General features: G+C 47.7%; 1 protein-coding gene across 2 annotated transcripts in view; it reads left to right on the top strand.

Moving 5' to 3' along the window:
- Window positions 1-478: 478 nt before the first annotated feature.
- Window positions 479-21,942, top strand: part of DIS3L2 (DIS3 like 3'-5' exoribonuclease 2) — a 200,211-nt gene continuing 178,747 nt past the window's right edge. Inside the window, exons 1-2 of one of the 2 annotated variants that reach the window (XM_081862181.1) lie at window positions 479-569; window positions 7,618-8,324. In XM_081862181.1, coding sequence (XP_081718307.1) covers window positions 7,634-8,324 — 691 coding nt within the window. In that variant the 5' untranslated portion in view covers window positions 479-569; window positions 7,618-7,633. Of the gene's footprint in view, window positions 570-4,548; window positions 4,956-7,617; window positions 8,325-21,942 lie in introns of those variants that run through there. The other variant, XM_081862182.1, reaches the window with a different exon arrangement.

The raw sequence follows: 21,942 nt of genomic DNA, 5'->3' as shown, positions 1-21,942 counted from the left end.
AGTTTGCTTTTTCAACGATGGCTTCTCCTTTGTTTTTAGCAGTTCTTGGTTGTAATCTGTAAACGACCTCGAGTCCCTGGCAGGGGGGAAAGAAAGGCGGGCTGTAAATAAATATATAACCAACCAACCAATAACCAACCTAAGCTAACTATATATATTAATAGAAACACAGACACCCGAACACGTATAGACAATCAATCAATAATAAACATATACATATATAACTGGAAGCTAGCGAAATAAACGTAAACGCACAAATAAACCGATAGAAGCTAAGTAAACAAATACAAAAACGCACGTGCAAACGAAAGCCCCTGCTTTCGAGGGAATACGGTAATGTCCGCTTGCAAGGGCCGCCGGGCCGCCCGAGGCCACCCCAGGCCAGCGGGGCTTCGCGCCTGCGCGCTCTCCTCGAACCTTCGCGCGGCGAGGTGCGGCTTCGCGCCCCGAGGGCTTTTGGGCCCTGCCGCTCCCCGTAGAGCCACGCCTGACCCGGAAGTAGAGGGAAGGCAGGAAGTGGGGGAACCTTTGAAGGCTCCTCAGTGATGCGAGTGGGGAGTTTGGGGCAGGTGAGTGAGGGGCAGGGTGGGAGGGGGGCTCATTGCCCGCTTGCGGGTGGGGGGCGCCGCCGCTTGTGGCCATGGGGCTGGGCGGGTCGCCTTTCCCCGCGTTGCCTTCCCCGGCTGGCTCTAGGGCTGGGTCTGGGTGGCTGGTGTGTGTGTGGGGGGGGGGAAGGACCCCTGTGGGCTTCGACCCCCCGTCCCCAGTTGCCTCCGGGAAGCTGCCTCACACCGAGCCAGGCCGCCGTCCCATCTAGCGTAGCGTTGCCTGCACGGGCTGGCAGCAGCTCTCCGGGGTCTCCCCCCCCCGCCCTCCCTGGAGATGCCACGTGGGGTTGGGCCTGGGGTGCGCTAACCATTAGGCTACTGCTCTTAGGCCTTGTTCTGAGTCAGGCCACAGGCTCACTCGGCCCAGTATTGCCTGCACGGACTGGCAGCGGCACTCCAGGGTATCAGGCGGGGGCCTGTGTCTGTCTCTCCCGGCACTACCCGGGGGTGCTGAGCAGGGGGTGAACTTAGGCGGTTCTCAACCTGTGGGTCCCCAGATGTTGTTGGACTACAACTCCCATCATCCCTGAGCTCTGGCCTTGCTAGCTGGGGGTGATGGGAGTTGTAGTTTAACATCTGGGGACCCACAGGTTGAGAAAGGCTGAAGGCAGGTGCTTTGCCTACTGAGCTATGCACTTTCCCAGGGCCTTCTGTAGCCCTGGGTACCGAATCAGTTGCCCCTCCACCTTTATTCTTTTTCTTTCTATTTTAAAAAGGGATTTGCATTTTCTTATCCTGTCACTGTCTGGTGTTCTGTCTTGCCTTATGCGTGCATGATGTCTGTCTTGCCTGTTTGCCCCTGTTCACTTCAGAGTGTGTTTTTCCTTGTCTTTGCCTGTTTCTCCTGTGTGCCTGGAATGGTTTGCAACATCGGCAGTGAAATCCAAAAACGTCAAACATAAAACATGAAACAAATGTTAAAGGTGGTCTTAATACAACTCAGCAGAGAGAAAAACACTATGACCAGAGGGAATTTGTGGGGATGGAGAAGGGGTCCCTGCAACAGCTCTGTTTTCTGGTCCTCAAGCTCAGTCCCTAATTTTCCTTTGGTGATTTTTTTTTTTAAAAAGTGTAATTAATGTGTTCACACATGCGGTTGAGCACACAAAGCCCTTCCTACCCCTCTCCTTCTGAAACTGTTTTGCCTAAATAGCAGTGTGCCTGAATGTCTTTGACTAAAAAGTACAGCTAGGCAAACAAATAATAACTACTGTAAAATTGAAATACTATCTACAGTGGTGCCCCGCAAGACGAACGCCTCGCAAGACGGAAAACCCGCTAGACGAAAGGGTTTTCTGTTTTGGAGGCGCTTTGCTAAATGAATTTCTCTATGGGGTTGCTTCGCAAGACAAAAAAATCTTGCGAGTTCCCGCGGGTTTTTTTCGCTCCCCCCCCCGCTTTTCCTAAGCTGCTAAGCCGCTTAACAGCTGATCGCTAAAAGCCGCTAGACCGCTAATAGCGCTAATCCGCTAAGCTGTCAATGGGCTTGCTTCGCAAGACGAAAAAACCGCTAGACGAAGAGAATCGCGGAACGGATTCTTTTCGTCTTGCGAGGCACCACTGTATATAAATAAAAGGAAGCTATTGGTGTCAGTTCCAGGGTATGTGCTCGCCTCTAAAGAAGGCTGCGCATGGCAAGCTGCTGCTGAGTAAATAAATATAGCAGGCAAATACGAGTCTTGTGCAATATGTGATGGAGGAGCCTGTGTGAGGAGAGAGAACGCAAAGATTAATTATTATTATTTAAATTTCTATACCACCCTTTGCCCAAAGATCACAGGGCTGTTTACAATATAGAGACACAAAATGCATTCCATAATAACAAGCAAAAACAATTCTCCCACAGTTTGAAGGCCACATATTGTTTAATTAGCCAAAGGCCTGAGATAATAGGAATGTTTTTGCCTGGTGCCTAAAGGTGTATAATGAAGACACCAGGTGAGCATCCCTGGGGAGAGCATTTCTCAAACAGGAGCTACCACAAAAGAAGCCTGTTCTCATGTTGTTGCCCTTTGGACCTCTCACAGAGGAGGCATGTGAAGAAAAGCCTCAGATGATGATCACAGGGTCCTGGTTGGTTCATATGAGGAGAGGTAGTCCTTGACTTACTGCAGTCCTGAGCCATTTAAGGCTTATAGGACAAAACCAGCACTTGGAATCGGGCCTGAAAACGCATTGGCAGCCAGTGCAGTCGGACCAGGATTGGTGTAATATGCTCAAACCGTCTTGTCCCGGTGAGTAATCTGGCTGCCAAATTCTTCACCGGCTGTAATTTCTGAACCATCTTCAGAGGCAGCCCCACATATAATGTGTTGCTGTAAGCTAACCTAGTGGTTACCAGAGCATAGAGGACAGAAGTTAGGCTATCCCTGTCCAGATAAGGGAACAGCTGGGCCAAATCAATGGAAGGCATTGATCAATGGAAGGCATTGAAACCACTGAGGCCACCTGAGCCTCAAGCGACAGCAATGGATGCAGAAATACCTCCAAACTGCCTACGTGCTCCTTCAGAGGGAGAGTAACTCCCTCAGGAGCAGGCAACCCTCCAGGCATCTGGTATAGGGAACTCTTGGTGTGAACATTGGAAACCACCTTGTATTGTTGGGCCATATAACTCAGTATTGTCTACACTGACATAATGCCTCTCTAGGGCTTTAGACAAGAGTCCCTAGGGGTTCTACCTGGAGAAGCTGATAGGAATTGAACTCAGAATGTTTGCATGCAAAGCAGATCCTGTACCACAAAACTATGTCTGACCCCCAGGGTATGAGAAATATGTAAGGGTCTATCTAATTCCATTTGTGATTATTTCTTGTATTCCAGAGGGGTTAAAACATTATAGTTTGGCCAGAATTGTTGGTAGTTCTTCAGTGGGTTCCTCACAAGCCACAACAATGTGCTGAAACTCTTTTCTTTCCCCCTCTTTCTGTGGCTGCTTGCTGCCTGCTTCCACTTGCTATACTTCTAGCAAGGGATGGGACTTACCCTAATATAAAAGTGGTATACCGTAGCTAAGACTTCAGTATATTGTAACTGAAATAAATACATATTCTTCCCTTATTTGTCCCTGCCTCCATTTTCTTCCCCTTCGTCTCTTGCCTCCCCTGTGATTGCAAACTCTGAAGGGCAGGGATTTGTCCATTATATTTACCCGTTACGACATACAGCAAAGGCTGCAACTTGGGCCTAATGCAGCTTTGATCTGCTGCCTTGGGGACACCCAGTATTTTTCATTGCAAGGGGTTATAGTGTGTTGAGATGAGTTTCCTAGAAAGGAGGGCATTGTTGCCCAGGGAGATGGGTGTTTTTTCCCTTGCTAGACTGTCTTCTTTCTTTCTTGGGTCAAAAGGGTGAGTGACAGCAACTTTCTCCTAATCAGGGCAGCCTGTGTGCCCTTGTGCTGATTGGGATATCCCCAAAGAACTGAAAATGTAGATCAGGCCAAAGTCCATTTTCTAGTGTTTTGGGATCTGGTATTCCGAAGTACACTGTATATAGACGTTCCCTTTGTGGGATGCAAAAAACCCCACTGAGTTTGAAACAACAAAAAAAGGAGCTATCTTCCGGTGTCTAGTCATTTATAATGGCTTGCTGTGTTAGGAAGAACTTTGATCTCCTTTGCACCACCCATTTTTTGGGGCATCCTGGACTGCCACAACATAAAAGCATGAAGTTGGGTGGGGCAACACTACATCCTCTGTATAATTTTGTTTTGGGAATACTTTTATTAAGTATCTGGGTGTGATTATAGCACTGGCCATACTTAATAACCTTTTCTATTTTTACTCTGAGCCTCCTTGAGGACGATATTAAAGGTTTGAAGGAATCCCTCCCCTTGCCCACACCCACACCCCCCCCCGTCAAATGAGATAGAGACTCTGGGTGTGTGTGTGTGTTTGTGTGGGAGCTTGATGGCTTGTATGCAGTTGAATACTCCTTTGTGAGACACACAGAACCGTTTCCTCTGCAAGGTGCTGCCTTTTCCTTTGTACTTTCACTCTGCTTGTGAAACTTTCTGGTCTGCATGTGCTGGTGAGCCAATGGACCTGTGTTTGGTTGGTGGGGGGCAGGTGTGTTGGGCTGTGTGGCTCTGGACCCCTATTGCTTTTTCCTGGAATTGTAAATATCTACCCACATGCAGCTGTGTGTGCAAGTAAAAGAGTGGTTGCTGGTTGAGCTCAGAGGTGTAGGTCACTGGGAAATATCTGCTGCTGTGATAAGCTTTCCTCCTGAACGTCACACCTCTCTGAAATAGGTTGACACCATGAAGTCCCACGGGGGGGGGGGGGATGAGTGGGTCTGACCCTGGCACCACAAGGTGTGCCTGAAGGAGAAAGGAGTGTTCAGGTGAGAGATTGCTGGAAATGAAGGGGAGGGTTCAGCTCTTTTCTCTCAGGTGCCCCCCAATTTATATGTGATTGGAGCAGATGTCTGTCCGGGCTGGGTGATACCTGCTTTTCAACATCATGATATATCATCCACAAAACATTGCGGTATGCTGATATCTCACGACGTCTGAAATAAGGATGTGTAACTTGCGTAGACTTAAGGGTCCAAAACTGACACATTTTTACTTGCCTTTAACCTGTTGTTACAACAATTTTTAATAAAACAATACAGAACAACAGGGGCAGCAGGAATCACCAGAGAAGTGGTGACTAGCTTCACAGTTTTCCCCATATCACGATTTTTACATAGCGCAGGCACACATCGTGACCTGTGATTTATCGCCATGTCAAATATTATGCAACTGTTATCACGATGTGGACTGCAACCGATTTTGGACTGTGTATTGATACATCACCCAGCCCTGGTGTTTTCTGTGCAGTTTGATCCTAACTTTGTAGCTCATTCCATTTCCATTTAGTTTTACTTCATATATACCAGGGAAATGGGAATCTGTGGCTTTCCAGATGTTGTCCCACCTGCCCCAGCTAGCAGGCCCACAGTCAGAGATGATGACATCTTTGGTCCAAGAATATCTGAAGTGGCACAGATTGCCCATTCGTGACAGAGGGAAGGAAGATAGCTAGCTGGCATGACTCTGTTGCAAAGAGCCTCCTCCTCCTGTACTGTGTGTGTATTGGTTTTAACTGCTGATGAATAATTACATTTTTAGTGCTTTTGTGCTGAGCTCCCTTGAGGATTTCTACTGTTTTAAGGTTATAATAACTTGGCCGAACCCTCTTGCCTGTCCTGCCTCCACCCCTGAATCGAAAGTTGGCTGGAAGTTCCTTGGGACAGAGAACTATCTTCTGCTTGTCTTACTCTGCCCTGTGTCCTGTTCACTGATCGACACTGCTGTGCGATTAAATGATCAGGGTGGTCCTTCATATGGGACTGAGGAACGGTGCTGTCCTCAGTTGCTGGAGTTTACCACTTACGAGGTTTGTATTGATGTAAACCTCCAGAACTTATTTTGTATAGCTAACTATTTAGCTCTATCCCCAATATATTTTATCTTATTGCTATGGCTAGTGGCTAATGCAAATAAAGTTTCTATCTATCTCCACCACTTACGAGGGAATCTCCACCCTTCCTGTTGAAACCGTTGTAAGAGTTTCAGAAAGAGAGAGAGAGTGAGAAAAAAGAAACATGGTTATTTTTGGAGAGCCTGAGAATGGACATGGTCGGGTTTTTGTTTTTGTATGATGGCTGCTCCTTTAGCTTGGCCACATTTTCTTCTTAGGAGCAGAGTGGGTTGAAATGATTTGTGCACGGCTAGGATGAAAATATTTGGCTCAGATGCCTCTCTCTGTCTCTCCCTCTCTGGAACACCGCCATATGCACTGCTCGGGTCATAAACTGGTCACTCCTGCCCCAGTTAAATATGGTGAGTCTTCTGATGTAATAAAACTACAGATCTTATTGAAGTGCTGCTACCACGTTCTACCTCTCTCTCCCCCCACTCCCCTCACAAATGAAAAAGAGAGAAAGACTAAAGGGAAGGTTTGTAACTCTGTAGTGGAAAGCATGTTTGGCAGTGGAGAATCCCAAGCCCAGCGTTCCAGATAAGGACCTCCACTTGCACTCTCTTTAAGCATCTCTTTAAATGGAAGCCATTCTTCCAAGTCTTGAGCTCATTTGCTTTGCAAATGTTCTTATCCCCAAGAAGAAGGCACTTATAACAATTATTGAAGCTTTATTTATTTTTAGAACCATAAAAGCATAGAAAGTTGCTAGGGACCTCATCCAGTGCAGGAGTCTCAGCTAAAGCATCCATGACAGATGGCCATCCAAACTCTACTTAAAAACCTCCAAGGAAGGAGATGTCCTGTCAGAATCTCCATTCTTATAACTTCAATCCATTGGTTCAGGTCCTACCCTCCGGAGCAGCAGAAAACAAGCTTGCTCCATGTGACAGCCCTTCAGATATTTATTGCATTTCCTCTCAGTCTCCTCTTTTCTAGGCTAAACATACCTAACTCCCTCAACCCTTTCTCAACAGGCTTAGATTCCAGACTGTTGATCATCTTTGTCATGAATTTATTTATTGCATTTATATCCTGCCTTTTTGTCCAGGGAGCTCAGGGTAGCATACATGGTTCTCCCTGTCCTCATTGAATCCCCACAACAACCCTGTGAGGTAGGTTAGGCTGTGAAACAGGCGGTTTGGGGGAACTGAAAGCCAAGGAACCAAGGGAAAGGTGGGATGAGAGCCTCATACAGGACCTAGGGCAACCTTTCCCCAACTTGGTGCCTTCCAGAAGCTTTGGACTACAACTCCCATCAACCCCAGCTAGCACAGCTGTAGTCCAAGTGATCTATGAGGGCACCAGGCTGACTTGGAGACAGGAGCAGCTGTGCGGCCTTGGTGGGGAAGGATGTGGAGAAGGGCCATTTAAAATAATGGAGTCAAATCTCTGTCCTCGTGGCGTTCACATCTTCCTTCTTGCCTGTCTTCTTTGTTTCTGATTTGCTCGTGCAGTCCTGTCACGTAGTTCTGACGCTAGTAAGTAAAACTCCTCTGCTCAACGCCGACCTCATGTTTGCGCTCCTTTGATGGCAGGTGACACTCCCGGGATATGGAACCGCAAGGATGTGCACGAGGTGCTCCTGCCCACGCTCCGAGGGATGGACCCAGCAAGCCTGCCATCCCTCAGAAGAACGCGTACGCGAGGCTCGTGCAAAAGCACCACAGCGGGAGGTTCCGCTCCTACCTGAACCACATCGCTCAGAAGCTGCAGCTGGAAGAGGGCACCCTCAACGACTCGGGTTCAGACGCAGAGCCGTCCTTGAAAAGAGGCCTGGTGAGGGAGGCCCTGTCGAAAAACGGGGTGAAAGCGCCCGGGACTTTGCTGGCCAGAGCCCTGCATCCAGGCCAGCCGGAAAAGTCTGAACGCCTGAATGAGGAAGGTTTGATCAAGAGGCAGAGCCGTCCAAGCGAGGCTGGCAAAGGTGACTACGAGGAGGATGTCGCGGAGGAAGAGGTTGATGACGTTTCTCTTAACCGCCACGGTGATGCAGCTGCCTCTGCAAGGGCAGGGCAGGCGTTGGGGGGCCACAGGACGTTGTCCACAACGGCCTCTTTTCTGCCGAAAACCCCCAGCTCTGGAGAGAGGGGCAGAGAGGAGTATTGGAGGAGCAAGTGCAGCGGCAGTGACGGTCCTGCCGCTTTGGAGAGAGCAGACAGATCCGTATCTGCCGGACAGTTCGGCGTGGATTTGCCCACAGTGAGTTCCAGGAAGGCCAGTCCCTTCTCCAGCCAAATACATGGTGAGCTACTGAGTGTCTTAAATGGTTGCAGTTGTTGATGCGAATAGCAGCGTGTGGCTTATCTGTGTAACCTGAGATTGTTGCAGCTTGAGTGCCGTGTTAATCGCTGGTGTTACCCGGGCTTGCATGAGGATGGTGGTGGTAAGAGCAGCTGAAGGCTTGCAGCTGGTTTAACCTGCTGGCATCCCCAGCAAGGAACAACTAGGTTATATATAGATTTCGGTTGCTTAGAAGCCACCTCTAACCAAATTGTTAGGCGTTGGCCTCAGATGTTTGGGTGTCTGGAATATTTTTCAGCCCTCTTTCTCTCTGTCACCATTCATCCATGTGCCACGTGGTCTGTATTGCTAGCTTTACCCATCAGCAAGAGCCCAGATAGCTCCAGTGATTCCTTGCTTGGGCTTGCCGTCAAGGCAGTGAGCTTGTTTGTGCCTGCTTGTTATTACAGGGCGCGCAGAGCACCTCTTTGTAAACAGGGGCACACCCTGGTCTTATCAGGCCTACATGCATGTCCCAGCAGTTGCCGGCTTTGTAGGGGACGCTGGGCCTCTGTATATAGGGGGTCCTGTCACTCTTGCCTGTGTAATCTTACTGCTGCAGCACCCCAATATGATATCCTGCTGCTGTCAAGTTTGAGGCCAATCCAGGAGCTCATTTCTGGGCGTAGGGTACCACAAATGAGGTATGTTGCGGCACAGCATAGTAGCCTAGAGACTGAGCTAAAGTGGAAAGCTCAGGTCTTGCTTCTACTATGAACACATTAGAAGGCCTCAGGCAAGTCACACACTATCCCAGCACCCGTAGATCTGCAGTATTGGGATAATATTGGCCTACCTCCCAGGATTGTTGTAAGGATCATAACAAAATATTGTGTGTTACTCCCTTGGAGCATTCTGAAGTGCTACACAGATGCCAATAATTATTCTTAGCATCTGTTACATGCTGTCTTTCCACTTCCCCTCGATGACTGGGGTGGGCAGGGTGATGGGAGGGTCTCCCTCCCTCTCCTTCCTGGCCCTTCCTCTTCTTTTAAGCATTGTCCAAGCCCATTGAGCTAATTCCAGCCCTGGTTGCAAGGGGTGGGTGGGTGTCTGCCTGCACACCATGGAAGGAATTCAGTGTAGTGCTAAGTAGATCATGCCACCAGCGCAAACATTTCCACTTTCCTGATGGAACAATCTCCCCTCTCATCCCACTGTGTGTTGATCTGGTGGTTCTCTGACTCCTCTCCCAAGAAAATTTGGGGGGAGGCACAGGGGGAGGGGAGATGGGAAAGCCCCTTTGAGCTGGTGAAAGTCTTTTTGCTGGTAGGACCAGTTAGCTGAAACCACCCCCCATACATTTAGAGCACATTCCCTCCCTGCCTCCCCCCAAAAATCTTGAGAGCTGCAGTTTACACTTACAGAGCTACAGTTCCTAGCACCCTTAACAAACTACAGTGCCCAGGATTCTTGGGGTGGAGGAAGAATGTGCTTTAAATGTATATGTGTACACAGCTTAATTCTGCTTAGGAGTTTGGGCCTTTTGTGTTTGAGAAGGAAGCATTCCAGCTATTTTACGTGCAAAATCGGGGCACACATCGGTGCTTGTTTCTAGCCACTAAGCATCATTGCCTCTCCCGCTTAAGGGTTTTGACTTTTCTGTAAGTTCCTCTGCCTGCTATATCTATTTGTTGTGTGATCGCCTGTTCCACATTGGCAGATTTCCGAAGTAGGCAAGTTTGTAAACTGACCGCAACGCTTCACTTTCCTCATCTATATTTCTTAATTTTTATTTTTCAAATACATGCCAAGCTTTTTAGCCTTCAAGGGGTTTTATATTTTTAAAGACCCTTGGAAGCGTTTAATAGCCCTTCCGGTCAAGGTGTGATTGCCCTTATAAGAGAATAAGAACTAGGTTTCATTCAGCAGCAAGTTAAGCTAAGTGGATAAACAGAACAAAACAAATTCCTTCCAGTAGCACCTTAAAGACCAACTAAGTCAGTTCTTGGTATGAGCTTTCGTGTGCATGCACACTTCTTCAGATACACTGAAACAGAAGTTTCCAGACCCTTCTATATAGTGAGAAGGTGGGGAGGGGTATTACTCAGAAGGGTGGTGGGAATGGGTGATTGGCAGATAGCTGTGATGAGCCTGTTGACGACTCTTAACGACTGCAATAGGTCTTACAGGAAAAAGCAAGGGGTGAAAAGGTGAAAAATGGCTTTGTCATGTATAATGAGATAAGAATCCAAGGTCTTTGTTCAGACCAGGTTTCTCCATGGTTTTGAGTTTGGTGATAAGTTGTAATTCAGCAGCTTCTCTTTCCAGTCTATTTCTGAAATTCCTTTGTAGTAAAACAGCTACTTTGAGATCTTGTATAGAATGTCCTGGGAGATTGAAATGTTCTCCTACTGGTTTCTCTGTCTTGTGATTCCTGATGTCCGATTTATGTCCGTTTATTCTTTGGCGTAAGGTCTGGCCTGTTTGTCCAATATAGAGAGCTGAAGGACACTGTTGGCATTTTATGGCATACACAATGTTAGACGATGAGCAATTAAATAGTCCCGAGATGGTATGTGTGATGTTGTTGGGGCCAGTAATGGTGTTGTCCGGGTGTATGTGGCAGCAAAGTTGGCATCTGGGTTTATTGCAGGCTCTGGTGCCAGTGTCCGTGTTAGGTCTGGTTGTAGTATTATTGTGGGTTAGGAGTTGTTTAAGACTGGGTGGCTGTCTGTAGGCAATGAAAGGTCTTCCTCCCAGAGCTTGAGAAAGAGAACTGTCATTGTCCAGGAGAGGTTGTAGATCTCTGATGATGCGTTGTACTGTTTTAACTTGGGAGCTGTATGTGATAAGATACACAGCTATCTGCCAATCACCCATTCCCACCACCCTTCTGAGTAATACCCCTCCCCACCTTCTCACTATATAGAAGGGTCTGGAAACTTCTGTTTCAGTGTATCTGAAGAAGTGTGCATGCACACGAAAGCTCATACCAAGAACTGACTTAGTTGGTCTTTAAGGTGCTACTGGAAGGAATTTGTTTTGTTTTGACTATGGCAGACCAACACGGCTACCTATCTGTAACTGGATAAACAGAGTGTGTGAGGATGAAAGAGAAGCTTGTGCCAGCCACATTATTTTTTTTAAAAAATGCATCAGCCCAAAATGGTGGCAAAATTGGGAGAGCTACTTACCAGGAACAAGAGCTGTAGAAAGCTCTAGGACCAGTGACTGTTGATGTTTTGTAGAACCCTCCCTTAGCAACAGCTCAGATTGGCTAGCAGTGATTCCGCCGCACCAGTTGTGCTTGGTGGTGACTTTTGCCTTCCATTGCAGCAGCCGGCCAGTCAGGTCAAGCTTGCTTAAGCCGCATGGAGTTTCTGTTCTACAGGCTCACCTGGGCGTAGGTGGGGCACTTAGTTTGCTCCTGCTTTCCGCACAAGACACACTGAGGTGTGGATTGCACAGGTTGAGCTGGCTGTGGGATGGACAGGGAGATGAGATGCTGAGAGACGGTTTCAAGCTATTGGCTATTTTGTGGTATGAAATGAGCTTCCTGGCAGGCAAAGTGCCATGGGAGAGTCCTTAGTTGTTCTAACCAGGAAGATGAAAAGATGTGAATGGCGGAAGGATGGTGATAGGTGGAAATTCTCATGATGCCGGTGAAGGGTTGAGTAATTGAGTGCCTTGAAATCTTGTGTAATATATTTGATTCCAGCCCATTGCAATAGTAATACTGCCACCTTTTGATCTGTGGATCCACAAGGCAGCTGACAGCGTATCTGAAATCCTTATGAAAAACAAAATAAAGACTGAACAGCACAGCAACAAAAACTAATAGATGGAAGTAAGGAAGTGGCAGAAAAGGGCAACCAAAACAATGAAGGTGCTGGGCGCTGGAAGTTTCAGGGCAGACAGAGCATAGTTAAAACTTTGCTGCTACGAGGTGGAGTAATGGCCGGCAACCTGAATGGCTTAAAAACGAGTTTAAACAAATTTAAAGAGGGTAAAGCTGTCAGTGGCTACTAGCCCAGATGGCAATGTTCTCTGTTAGACATGGCCGCTGAATCCAGTTGCTGAGAATCACAAATCGGGAGAGCGCAGTTGAACTCGAATCTTTCTTGCTGGTTTCCCTTGGTGATCAGGTTGGCTGCTGTGAGAACAGATTGTTGGACTAGGTGGTTCTTTGGTCTGATCCAGCAGGACTTTTATTACATTCTCATGCTCAATTAACCATGACAATATTTTAGCCCGGAGTTTCCCAAATTTGGGTCTCCAGCTGTTTTTGGACTACAGCTCCCATCATCCCTAGCTGGCAGGACCAGTGTTCAGGGATGATGGGAATTGTAGTCCAAAAACAGCCAGAGACCCAAATTTGGGAAACCCTGTTTTAGTCTATCAGAAATCTAATCTTTGGGTCTGGTTCATTGGCGAAGCTCATCTCATGTTCTTAGCAAAGCAGTAGTGATAGTTAAAGATGGTAGTCTTTAAGGTGCCATAGTACTTGGTTGTGTTTTCTGCAACTGATTAACTTGACTGCTGCTCTGGTAGTAAAAGTACAGTAGCACACAAACTCAGTGAACTCCCAAAGATTCATCTTTATTTGCAGTTTCAAATGCCAAAAAGATGGAGTGAGACACATTTACTTAGGAAGGGAATTCTACAGTTTTGGCATCACTATCGAAAGGACTTTTGACCTGATGGGCACCCGCTGTAAGGTGATGGAGGGGAATGGATTGGGTCCTCCAATGATCATCTTCATATATGAGGAGGTTCACTTCCATGTTCAATATTTAGCTTCTGTGTCTTGGAAAAACCCTGTTAACTAACAGTCTTTGTTCTGGACACTTGGTCTTCAAGTGATCTTGCTTAAATAGAGAACCAAACAGAAATCTGTCTCCTCACTTTGGATATCCTTTTGCAGTGCCCAGTTGCATTGGCTAGGCCAGGCAGAAGTTGAAGTCCAAAATATCTGGACATCCCCGGTTGAGGAAGGCTTGTGCAGTGCAGTAGGTCTGTGGACTGTATGACCAGAAGTTTTGGGTTACGCTTCTGTGCTGAATGAAGACTGTATTTAATAGCAAAGATACACACATATATTCGTATAGCAACCTATTGGTACACACAGTACCCAATAAAGAATACAAATTAGAAATTTGGTTTAAACCAGTGATTAAACTTGACCCCTTTTAAATCAAGCTATAGCTTGTTCACATGGGAAGATGAGAACTTGGCATCTGTGAGCAGACACTTTGAACACCACTAATTCTTGGGGTTTGTTTCCTGCAGATGGCTTATACACTGCTATATATTAACATGCTGTAATTTCTGACTCAGCCTCTTCCCCAGTTCCTTCCAGATATTTGGAACTAGGACTGGCCTCGAGGGTAGTCGGTTGGAGAAGGCTTCTCTGGCTATTCAGGGTTACTTTGAGTCTGGCGGGGTGATGGAGCTCCCTGTTAACAGTTTGCAAGACAGAAATCTAATAAACCCTGGACACAATTTCATATTGCAAAATTGCACCCCTCTGGTCCATTTAGGGTGAGTCATAGGCCATATTACGTGGAGCCCTCTTTGCTGTGGATGCTGGGCCAGGGGACCTTATGTCCTCGGGTACTAAATGTGAGTTTTTCTGAAGTGTTGACTCAGGGGTTGCGCAAAATGTGCTCAACAGACCCAGCTTTATCGAACCCATGCAGGTGCCAGGAGTCGTAATTTATAGAGCAACGTTTTGGCGCAAGGGACCAAAATCCGTTCTGTGTTTGTTTAGACCGGTCTTCTCCGAAGACTGTTCAGATTTATCTTAATCCTGGTTCCTGATCGAATGGAAGTGCTTAGGAAAGTGAGCTGATTTAATTCAGTTCCATTGCTGGTGGGTGGGCATGAAACTGATCTCTGCTGAGATCTGTGGGATCTTATGCTGACTCTGCTGAGGGTACTGAGCCTGACATATCTCTAGGTCTGGGGGTGGCCCAGGAGTTTGAGACTCTGGGCCTTTTTAACTGGGACTACAACCATCTATCTAGCCAAGACCTGTGAGGTTCCAATTTATTGGAAGGCCAGAGCACCAGTTTGTGTGGAAACCTTCAAGCCCCAAACAATTTCCCCCTTTAAATCCAGTTTACTATCTGTAAATGACGTTAATCAGAGTAATAGGATACAGAAAAGAAGGGAGTCTGGATTTATAGCATGGCACTGACTCTCCAATTGTTTCAAAATGTCTTTGTAAATTTCTCTCCTGATTTCTTGGTAGGGAAGGGATGCATGCATTCCTAAACTTTGCGCAGTTGTGATGTGATGTTTTTTGGCTTGCACCAAGAACAGTGTTAGTACAACAGTGGATAGATCTTCTCTTGGGAGCTTATATCATGCTCTTGTGCAGGGCTACTGTTCTTAAAACCACATATTCAAAACACAGTGTCAGCAGTTGGATGCCTGTGAAAGTCTCAAACAAGGAGAGGAACTTGTTTCCAGTGTTCCCAAAGGTGCATTATCATATGCCCTCCATATCTTTGTGACTACAGCTTCCATCAGCCCCAGCCAGCAAGGCCTTGTTTGCTGGGGTTGTCATGAAGTATGCCAAACACCTGACAGTTCTTGTTTATCCTCCTCCTCCTCCTCTGTCTCCACCATCATCCCCAACTGTTGGTTACTTGTTGTTGTTTAGTCGTTTAGTCGCGTCCGACTCTTCGTGACCCCCTGGACCAGAGCACGCCAGGCCCTCCTGTCTTCCACTGCCTCCCGCAGTTTGGTCAGACTCATGTTCGTAGCTTTGAGAACACTGTCCCACCATCTCGCCCTCTGTCGTCCCCTTCTCCTTGTGCCCTCCATCTTTCCCAACATCAGGGTCTTTTCCAGGGAGTCTTCTCTTCTCATGAGGTGGCCAAAGTATTGGAGCCTCAGCTTCAGGATCTGTCCTTCCTAACAGTGTTCAAATTTATATCTGTTATATTTTATCTGCACAATTGGAACGAATTTCAGGAATCAAAATGCTTTTTCTGTGCAGCCTGAGCAGAAGCAGTCACTATTAAGAAAAAGAGGTAGGAATGGGCCAATACATACATGGACTGTCCCTGGATCAAGTAACTTTTCTTCTTTAAGTTCTCAAAGTTCTTAACCAAACTCGAGGTTGTCATCTGAACTTGCCAGATGTTTAACAGATAATCAATCACTGTCAGTCCATAATTTGAAAAATAAGACTTTGGTCTGGCCCCAGAATGGCAACTAGACATCCCATTTTGGCGACTGCAACCTAGGTTTAAGGAGCCATTTGGCTCCTAGCTTTATATATCTTTTGAGTTTCTAACACTGGCTTCTCGGACTTTGATGTCATCTGTCTTTCTGCTAGCTTTGCCCCTTCATGCCTCCTTGCTATGGCCATCTCCTTTGCGGGCTTCTGGGTGAATCTATGTGCTCTTGGCACACATTGTCTCCTCTCCCAGCAGTTGGGACCTTCAACTAGCCTTCCTGTTTCCTTTGTCGTCTCCGCTGAATGTTGCTGACAGTTTTCCATAAAAATAAAAGCAAACCTCCTTGAGTATAGAAAGCTGTTTGGGAGAAAGGTTCCTGCCGACTCTTCTCCCTGTCCTGCTAAGTTTCTGCATGCAAAGAGAGGCTTGTTTGTTTTAAACATTGGAGCATTCCACCAAACTCTAACTTTTTATTTTTATTCTACCTTTCTGCACTTCAGGCAGCAAACTTGGTTTTCCCACGCTGTCTCTTAGTGACCAGATCCAGGCCTGCTTGGTTTTCAGCAAGACAGCTGCTTCTTCATGTGTCTTCAGAGCATGATATTTTAGTGTGCCTCCCCCGCCACTTGCAGCCTACAAGCCCCTGTCACACAGCACAATTGCACATTTCACTGCTCTGGAATATTTAAACTCCCTTTTGCCTTCTTTCTCTGCCTTCTTTTAAGAGCTTCCTGTAGGCTTTTTATTTCTTTCTTTCTGGGTCCAAAGAAAGCAGTGAAGTATCCTTGGCCATGTTTTCCTTTGCTTGCATTCTGAACCATCTCCGAGGCTTTTTATAGTGCAGCGGGCCTGCCCTTGGCCAAAGAGAAAAAGGGGGAATTTCAGCTGGTGTCTCAGGGCAGGTGGGTGGGTGGTGGGGGTGGAGCCTGTGCAGCAGCTGGAAGGAGAGACCTACGCCGCATCTCAGAGCCCAGCACGACGGACGGAGAGCAGCTAGCAGGCAGAGGAGGTGGCCAGGGGGTCACGAGCAGGGTGGAGCAGGTTCACGGAGAGTCCTGAAAAACCATTGGCGTGCTGCAGCCCCTCCCTGACAAAGCAGATGTTGCCTTGCGCTCAGCTGGAGCGCGGGAACTGTTTTGATAAACTTTCGGCCCCCTGCTACTAAATGGCTCTGGGGCCAAGCCTCAGCCGAGCACGCCAGGATGGTGTATCTGTGGGCCTTGCATAACTTCCTTGTTCTCTACAATATTCTGTTCTGTATTTGCTCAGGTTGCCTGTGTCCTCCTGAAGCACGGGGGCTACTAGCCATACATTTCTGCATGGCTATGGAGGACAATTTTCTCTCTCTCTCTCTCTCTCATTAATGGTTAGTGGTACCTGATTCTATTCTCCTTGCCTTATATAATAATAATAATAATAATAATAATAATAATAATAATAATAATTATATGCCACCCATCTGACTGGTTGCCCCTGCCACTCTGGGTGGCTCCCAACAAAATATTAAAAACCCAATAGAACACCAACCATTAAAAACTTCCCTAAACAGGGCTGCCTTCAGAGATCTTCTAAAAATCAAATAGTTGTTTATCTGTTTGACATCTGGTGGGAGGGTGTTCCATAGGGCAGGCACCACTACAGAGAAGGCCCTCTGCCTAGTTCCCTGTAACCTCACTTCTCGGCAGTGAAGGAACTGCCAGAAGGCCCTCAGAGGTGAACCTCAGTGTCTGGGCAGAACGATGGGGGTGGGTACGCTCCTTCAGGTATACTGGGCTGAGACTGTTTAGGGCTTTGAAGGTCAGCACCAACACTTGTGCTCCGAATTGTGCTCCGAAACGTACTGGAAGCCAATGTAGATCCTTTAAGACCGATTGTAAATGGTCTTGGTGGCCTCTCCCAGTCACTAGTCTGGCAGCCGCATTCTTCCTCTTTAAGTTCTCAAAAGTTCTTAACATAGATCAAGGTTGTCATCTGAACTAGCCAGATGTTTAACTGCTAATCAATCACAGTTAGTCCATCATTTGAAAAATAAGACTCTAGAGCTGTCTTGCTCAAAAATGGCAACTAGACATTCAGTTCTGGTGATTGTAATCTTGGTTTAAGGAGCCATTTGATGCCCAGCTTATATATCTGAGTTTCTAACACTGATAGGGATGCAAATCCGAACCAGACTACAATGCAACTGTGAAAGCAGCTTAAGCATATACAAGCTATGCTGAATCAGATTAATAGTCTGTCCAGTCCTGTTTCCACCAGTGACTACTGGAACGTCCCTCCCCTCGCTGTTTATCCCCACACCAAGTATTCAGAGTTATACTGCCTCTGAACATGGGTGCTCTACACTGCCATCTTTACTAATAGCCATTGGGACACATGCTGCTCCTCTATTAACTTGTCTAATCTCCTTTTAAAGCCACTTGAGCCAGAGGCCATCACCACATGAGCTGGAGGGGAGGTGGAATTTGTCAAGAACGCTACATCTGTCTGTGTGAGTTTGGTTTGGTTAAGCCTGGCTCCGTGACTGCTTCCCATCAAAACAGCACAACCAACAGCTGCCTCTGTTTTCTTACAAAAAAACTGTGTTTGACGGGGGTTTTCAGGCAGGACATTTGATCTCTCGAGTTATTTTGATAAAACAAGAGGGTCACTTTTGATCTGTCAAACAGAATCTGTGTGTGCCGCTGCGATCCACATTCAAGACCATGGCACCCGTGTTTGCTGTTCTGCCTGGTTTGCGCAGCTTGACGTCGCCGGCTTCCTTCATACCAGGCGCACGAGTAATTGTGGGAACTCATTGTGGGATTTTGATTTGGCAACTTCTTCTCCTTAGGTAATGCTGCACATGGCTGGAGCAGCAGTGAGCCGGGTGGAAGGTTAGGAAATGCAACACCCCCGACCTGTTCCTTCTTCCTTGCAGAGTATTTAATTTCATGTTGGAAGCTGCCTTTTGTCCATTGATCCCAGTATAAACTACTTAGAGTGGCCCTCCAAGCAGTGTTAGAAACTCAGATATATAAGCTGGTGCCAAATGGCTCCTTAAACCAAGGTTGCTTAAACACAATGTTTAGTTGCCATTTTGGGGCAAGAGTAAAGTCTTATTTTTCAATGTTGGACTGACTGTGATTGATTATCAGTTAAACGTATGGCTAGTTCAGATGACAGCCTTGAGCTTCGTTAAGAACTTTGAGAACTTAAAGAAGAAAAGTCCCTTGATCCAGGGACAACCCACATATCTATTGGCCTATTCCTACCTCTTTCTTAAGGGTGACATGGACCATTCATTGTTGTTGTTGTTTAGTCGTCTTAGTCGTATTCGACTCTCCGTCACCTCATGAACCAGAGCATGTCTTCTTCTTAAAGCTTCTCCTTTTTTGTGTCCATGGAGTTTTCTTGCCAAAATACTGGAGTGATTTGCCAGTTCCTTCTCCAGGACCATTCATAATTTAAGAATATTCTTCACAACTGAGAGCAGGGCAGTGCGGTGGGGGGAAGTGAAGGCAAGCGACAACAATTAACTGTAACGTTGTTCACTGCTCCTGCTGAAGTTGCACAGAAAAAGCATTTCAGTTCCTGAAATTCATTCCGATTGTGCAGATAAAATATAACTAATTGAATTCTACAGGATGTGATATTGGTGTGGGAAAACAATCCAGATCCAAGGATCCCCAGGCATGCACCTCAAGATGGTGGAGGTGTCAGACGCCATCCTGGTGCCCAGGCGCTTTCACTGGGTTGCAAGTGGCCAATAGCAAGGTTCAAAATGTGCCTGGCTAATTTTGAAGGCTGCCTCCAAGGTCTCTGGCAGAGATCTTGCTATGTAGGATGGTGGGGGGGGTGGCTCTAGAACCCAGCAGTTCCTACAAGCAAAGTGTCATTCCTACCTCTGAGCTGTGGGATTTTTCAAAGTACAGTGGTACCTCAGGTTACATATGCTTCAGGTTACATACGCTTCAGGTTACAGACTCGGCTAACCCAGAAATAGTGCTTCAGGTTAAGAACTTTGCTTCAGGATAAGAACAGAAATTGTGTTCCGGCGGCGTGGCAGCAGCAGGAGGTCCCATTAGCTAAAGTGGTGCTTCAGGTTAAGAACAGTTTCAGGTTAAGAACGGACCTCTGGAACGAATTAAATACTTAACCTGAGATACCACTGTATTTTGGAGCTGTGTGCTTACACGCATATTTGCCACACCAACAAGAAGGCGTTCTTGAAGTGTAGTGGATGCTCATCCAGGAATTGCTCTAAGAACTGAGGACCAGCCTACATGTTGCATTGCCCATGCCCTGTTTGCATCCTTGTGGCATCTCCCTTTTTGGGTAGTTTATTATCCCTACATTACATGGGGATTTTTCCTTCCAGTATCCTCAAGCAAATCTTCACAAATCTGTTCCCTGCCCCAATTGTCTGGTGCTAGCTTGTGCTCAGCACAGTATGGGAAGCCCCTTCTCCTACTCCAGCTCTGCAAAAGGGAGGATGGGTCTCACGTGTTGCTCTGGGCTTTGCCACAGACAGATTCTTGCTCTGCTTTTGCCACCTCCCACGTTCATCGTGACGCGAAGGCAAGCCCCACCACCACCCTCCAGTTCCCTGGCATGTGCAGAGGACTTGTGGCAACCACAAATTACGTCTGGCTAGTAACCAAGCCAACATTTCTGGACTCTTCATTTATAAAGCTCTAAATGGCTTAGGACCATGGCACCTAAAGACCTAAACTTCATGCATATGGATTTGCCCAGTTTTTAAACCACAAACCTCCGGTCCTGTATCTCTATTCCTCCACCAGCTACAGTAAGGCCCATGGAGACTGGCCACAGGGCCTTTGCAGTTGTAGCACCCCATTTATGGAGCCTCCTTCCCTGAGACGCTCTCCTGGTTCCGTCTCTGTTTTTATGTTCAGCACCAGTTGAATAGTTTATTGGCCCAGGCCTTCTAATGCTGGGTTTATAAATCCATTTAGCGATCTTGGCTATATAAGTGCTGCTTTTTTCATTGGAGGCATTTCCTTGTGTTTACGGCTTTGTTTATCTGTTTCATGTATGCTGCTCTGTGAGCCTTGCTGGCCGAGTGGCAGATTTCTATTTACCGTATTTTTTGTCCCATAGGACGCTCCGTCCCATAGGACGCACCTAGTTTTTTGGGGGGGACATAAAGGAAATTTTTCCCCCCTTTATTTCCCCCCCAAAAGCAGGTCGGGGAACGGCGCTGCGCCTCCCTGCTGTCCCCTGAGCTTGTGGGGCTGGCCGATGTCTGCCTCAGGCGGCAGGCTGCTATCTGCAGTGTGGGGAACCCTGTGGGGATTTCCTGCAGGCTCCCCACGCTGCGGATGTCTGCCCGGCGCGCGGGGCGCTCTGCTTCAGGGCACCCCACCCGCCGGGTGGCAGGCTGCTATCCGCAGTGTGGGGAACCCTGCAGGGAACTCCTGCAGGGCTCCCCACGCTGCGGATGTCTGCCCGGCGCGCGGGGCGCTCTGCTTCAGGGCGCCCTGCCTGCCAGGCAGCAGGCTGCTATCCACAGCGTGGGGAGCCCTGCGGAGAACTCCCACAGGGCTGCCTAGGCTGTGGATGTGTTCCCGAAGCGCCGGGCGCTCTGCTTTCAGGGCGCCCGACGCTCCGGGAAGCAGGCTGCTATCCACAGCCTAGACAGCCCTGCCGGACCTCCTGCAGGGCTGCCCAGGCTACGGATGTCTTCCTGAAGCCTGGAGAGCGAGAGGGGTCGGTGCGCATCGACCCCTCTCGCTCTCCAAGCTTCAGCGAAAGCCTGCATTTGCCCCATAGGACGCACCCAGATTTCCCCTTCGTTTTTGGAGGGGAAAAAGTGCGTCCTATGGGGCGAAAAATACGGTAAGCTGAAATAAGTAAATTTCCACATGCCTTCGCTGTGGGGCAGACTTCCAAGGGGTCAGGGGTGGGGGGGAGGAAAGTGGGAGAAGCAACAGGTGTGACTCTTGCCTTTATGTGTGCTAGGGTGAACCCCAGCCACCCAAAAGCCAGTGGTCTCTATGCACTCACAGTCCACGGACCCTCACCCCTTCCTCCCTCATCCCAGCACGCATCATGGTTCAAGAGTGCACTTGTGAGGGGTGTGGCCTTGTGAGAGGGCGTGGCTTGGCAGGGTCAGGTGGGCTGCGTTTGAGGGCTGCCATTCACTTCCGGGCCTCAGGGCAAGGCTCTTAGGGAGCCGTGGGAGGGCTTGACACTCCTCATCCTACCCCTTTGTTGCAAAAACCAGGGGACCCCCCTCCCCAATTCCTGCATATTATTGGACAGCTGTGAGTTAAAGCCAAAGGGATTCGCTAGGCTCCTTTGAACTCCTCATATCTGCAGGAAATACTTGGAAACAGTGCAGAAGCCTTCCTATCTAGGGAACGATGCGTTGAATCCATCTTGTTACCTGAAAGCAAATTCTTCTACAGTGGTGCCTCGCAAGATGAATGCCTCGCAAGACGGAAA

Source organism: Podarcis erhardii (assembly GCF_964252035.2).
Source record: "Podarcis erhardii genome assembly, chromosome: 5".
NCBI lineage: Eukaryota > Metazoa > Chordata > Lepidosauria > Squamata > Lacertidae > Podarcis > Podarcis erhardii.
Note: the sequence above shows the minus strand (reverse complement) of the source record. Positions and strands in the feature narration are given on the sequence as shown.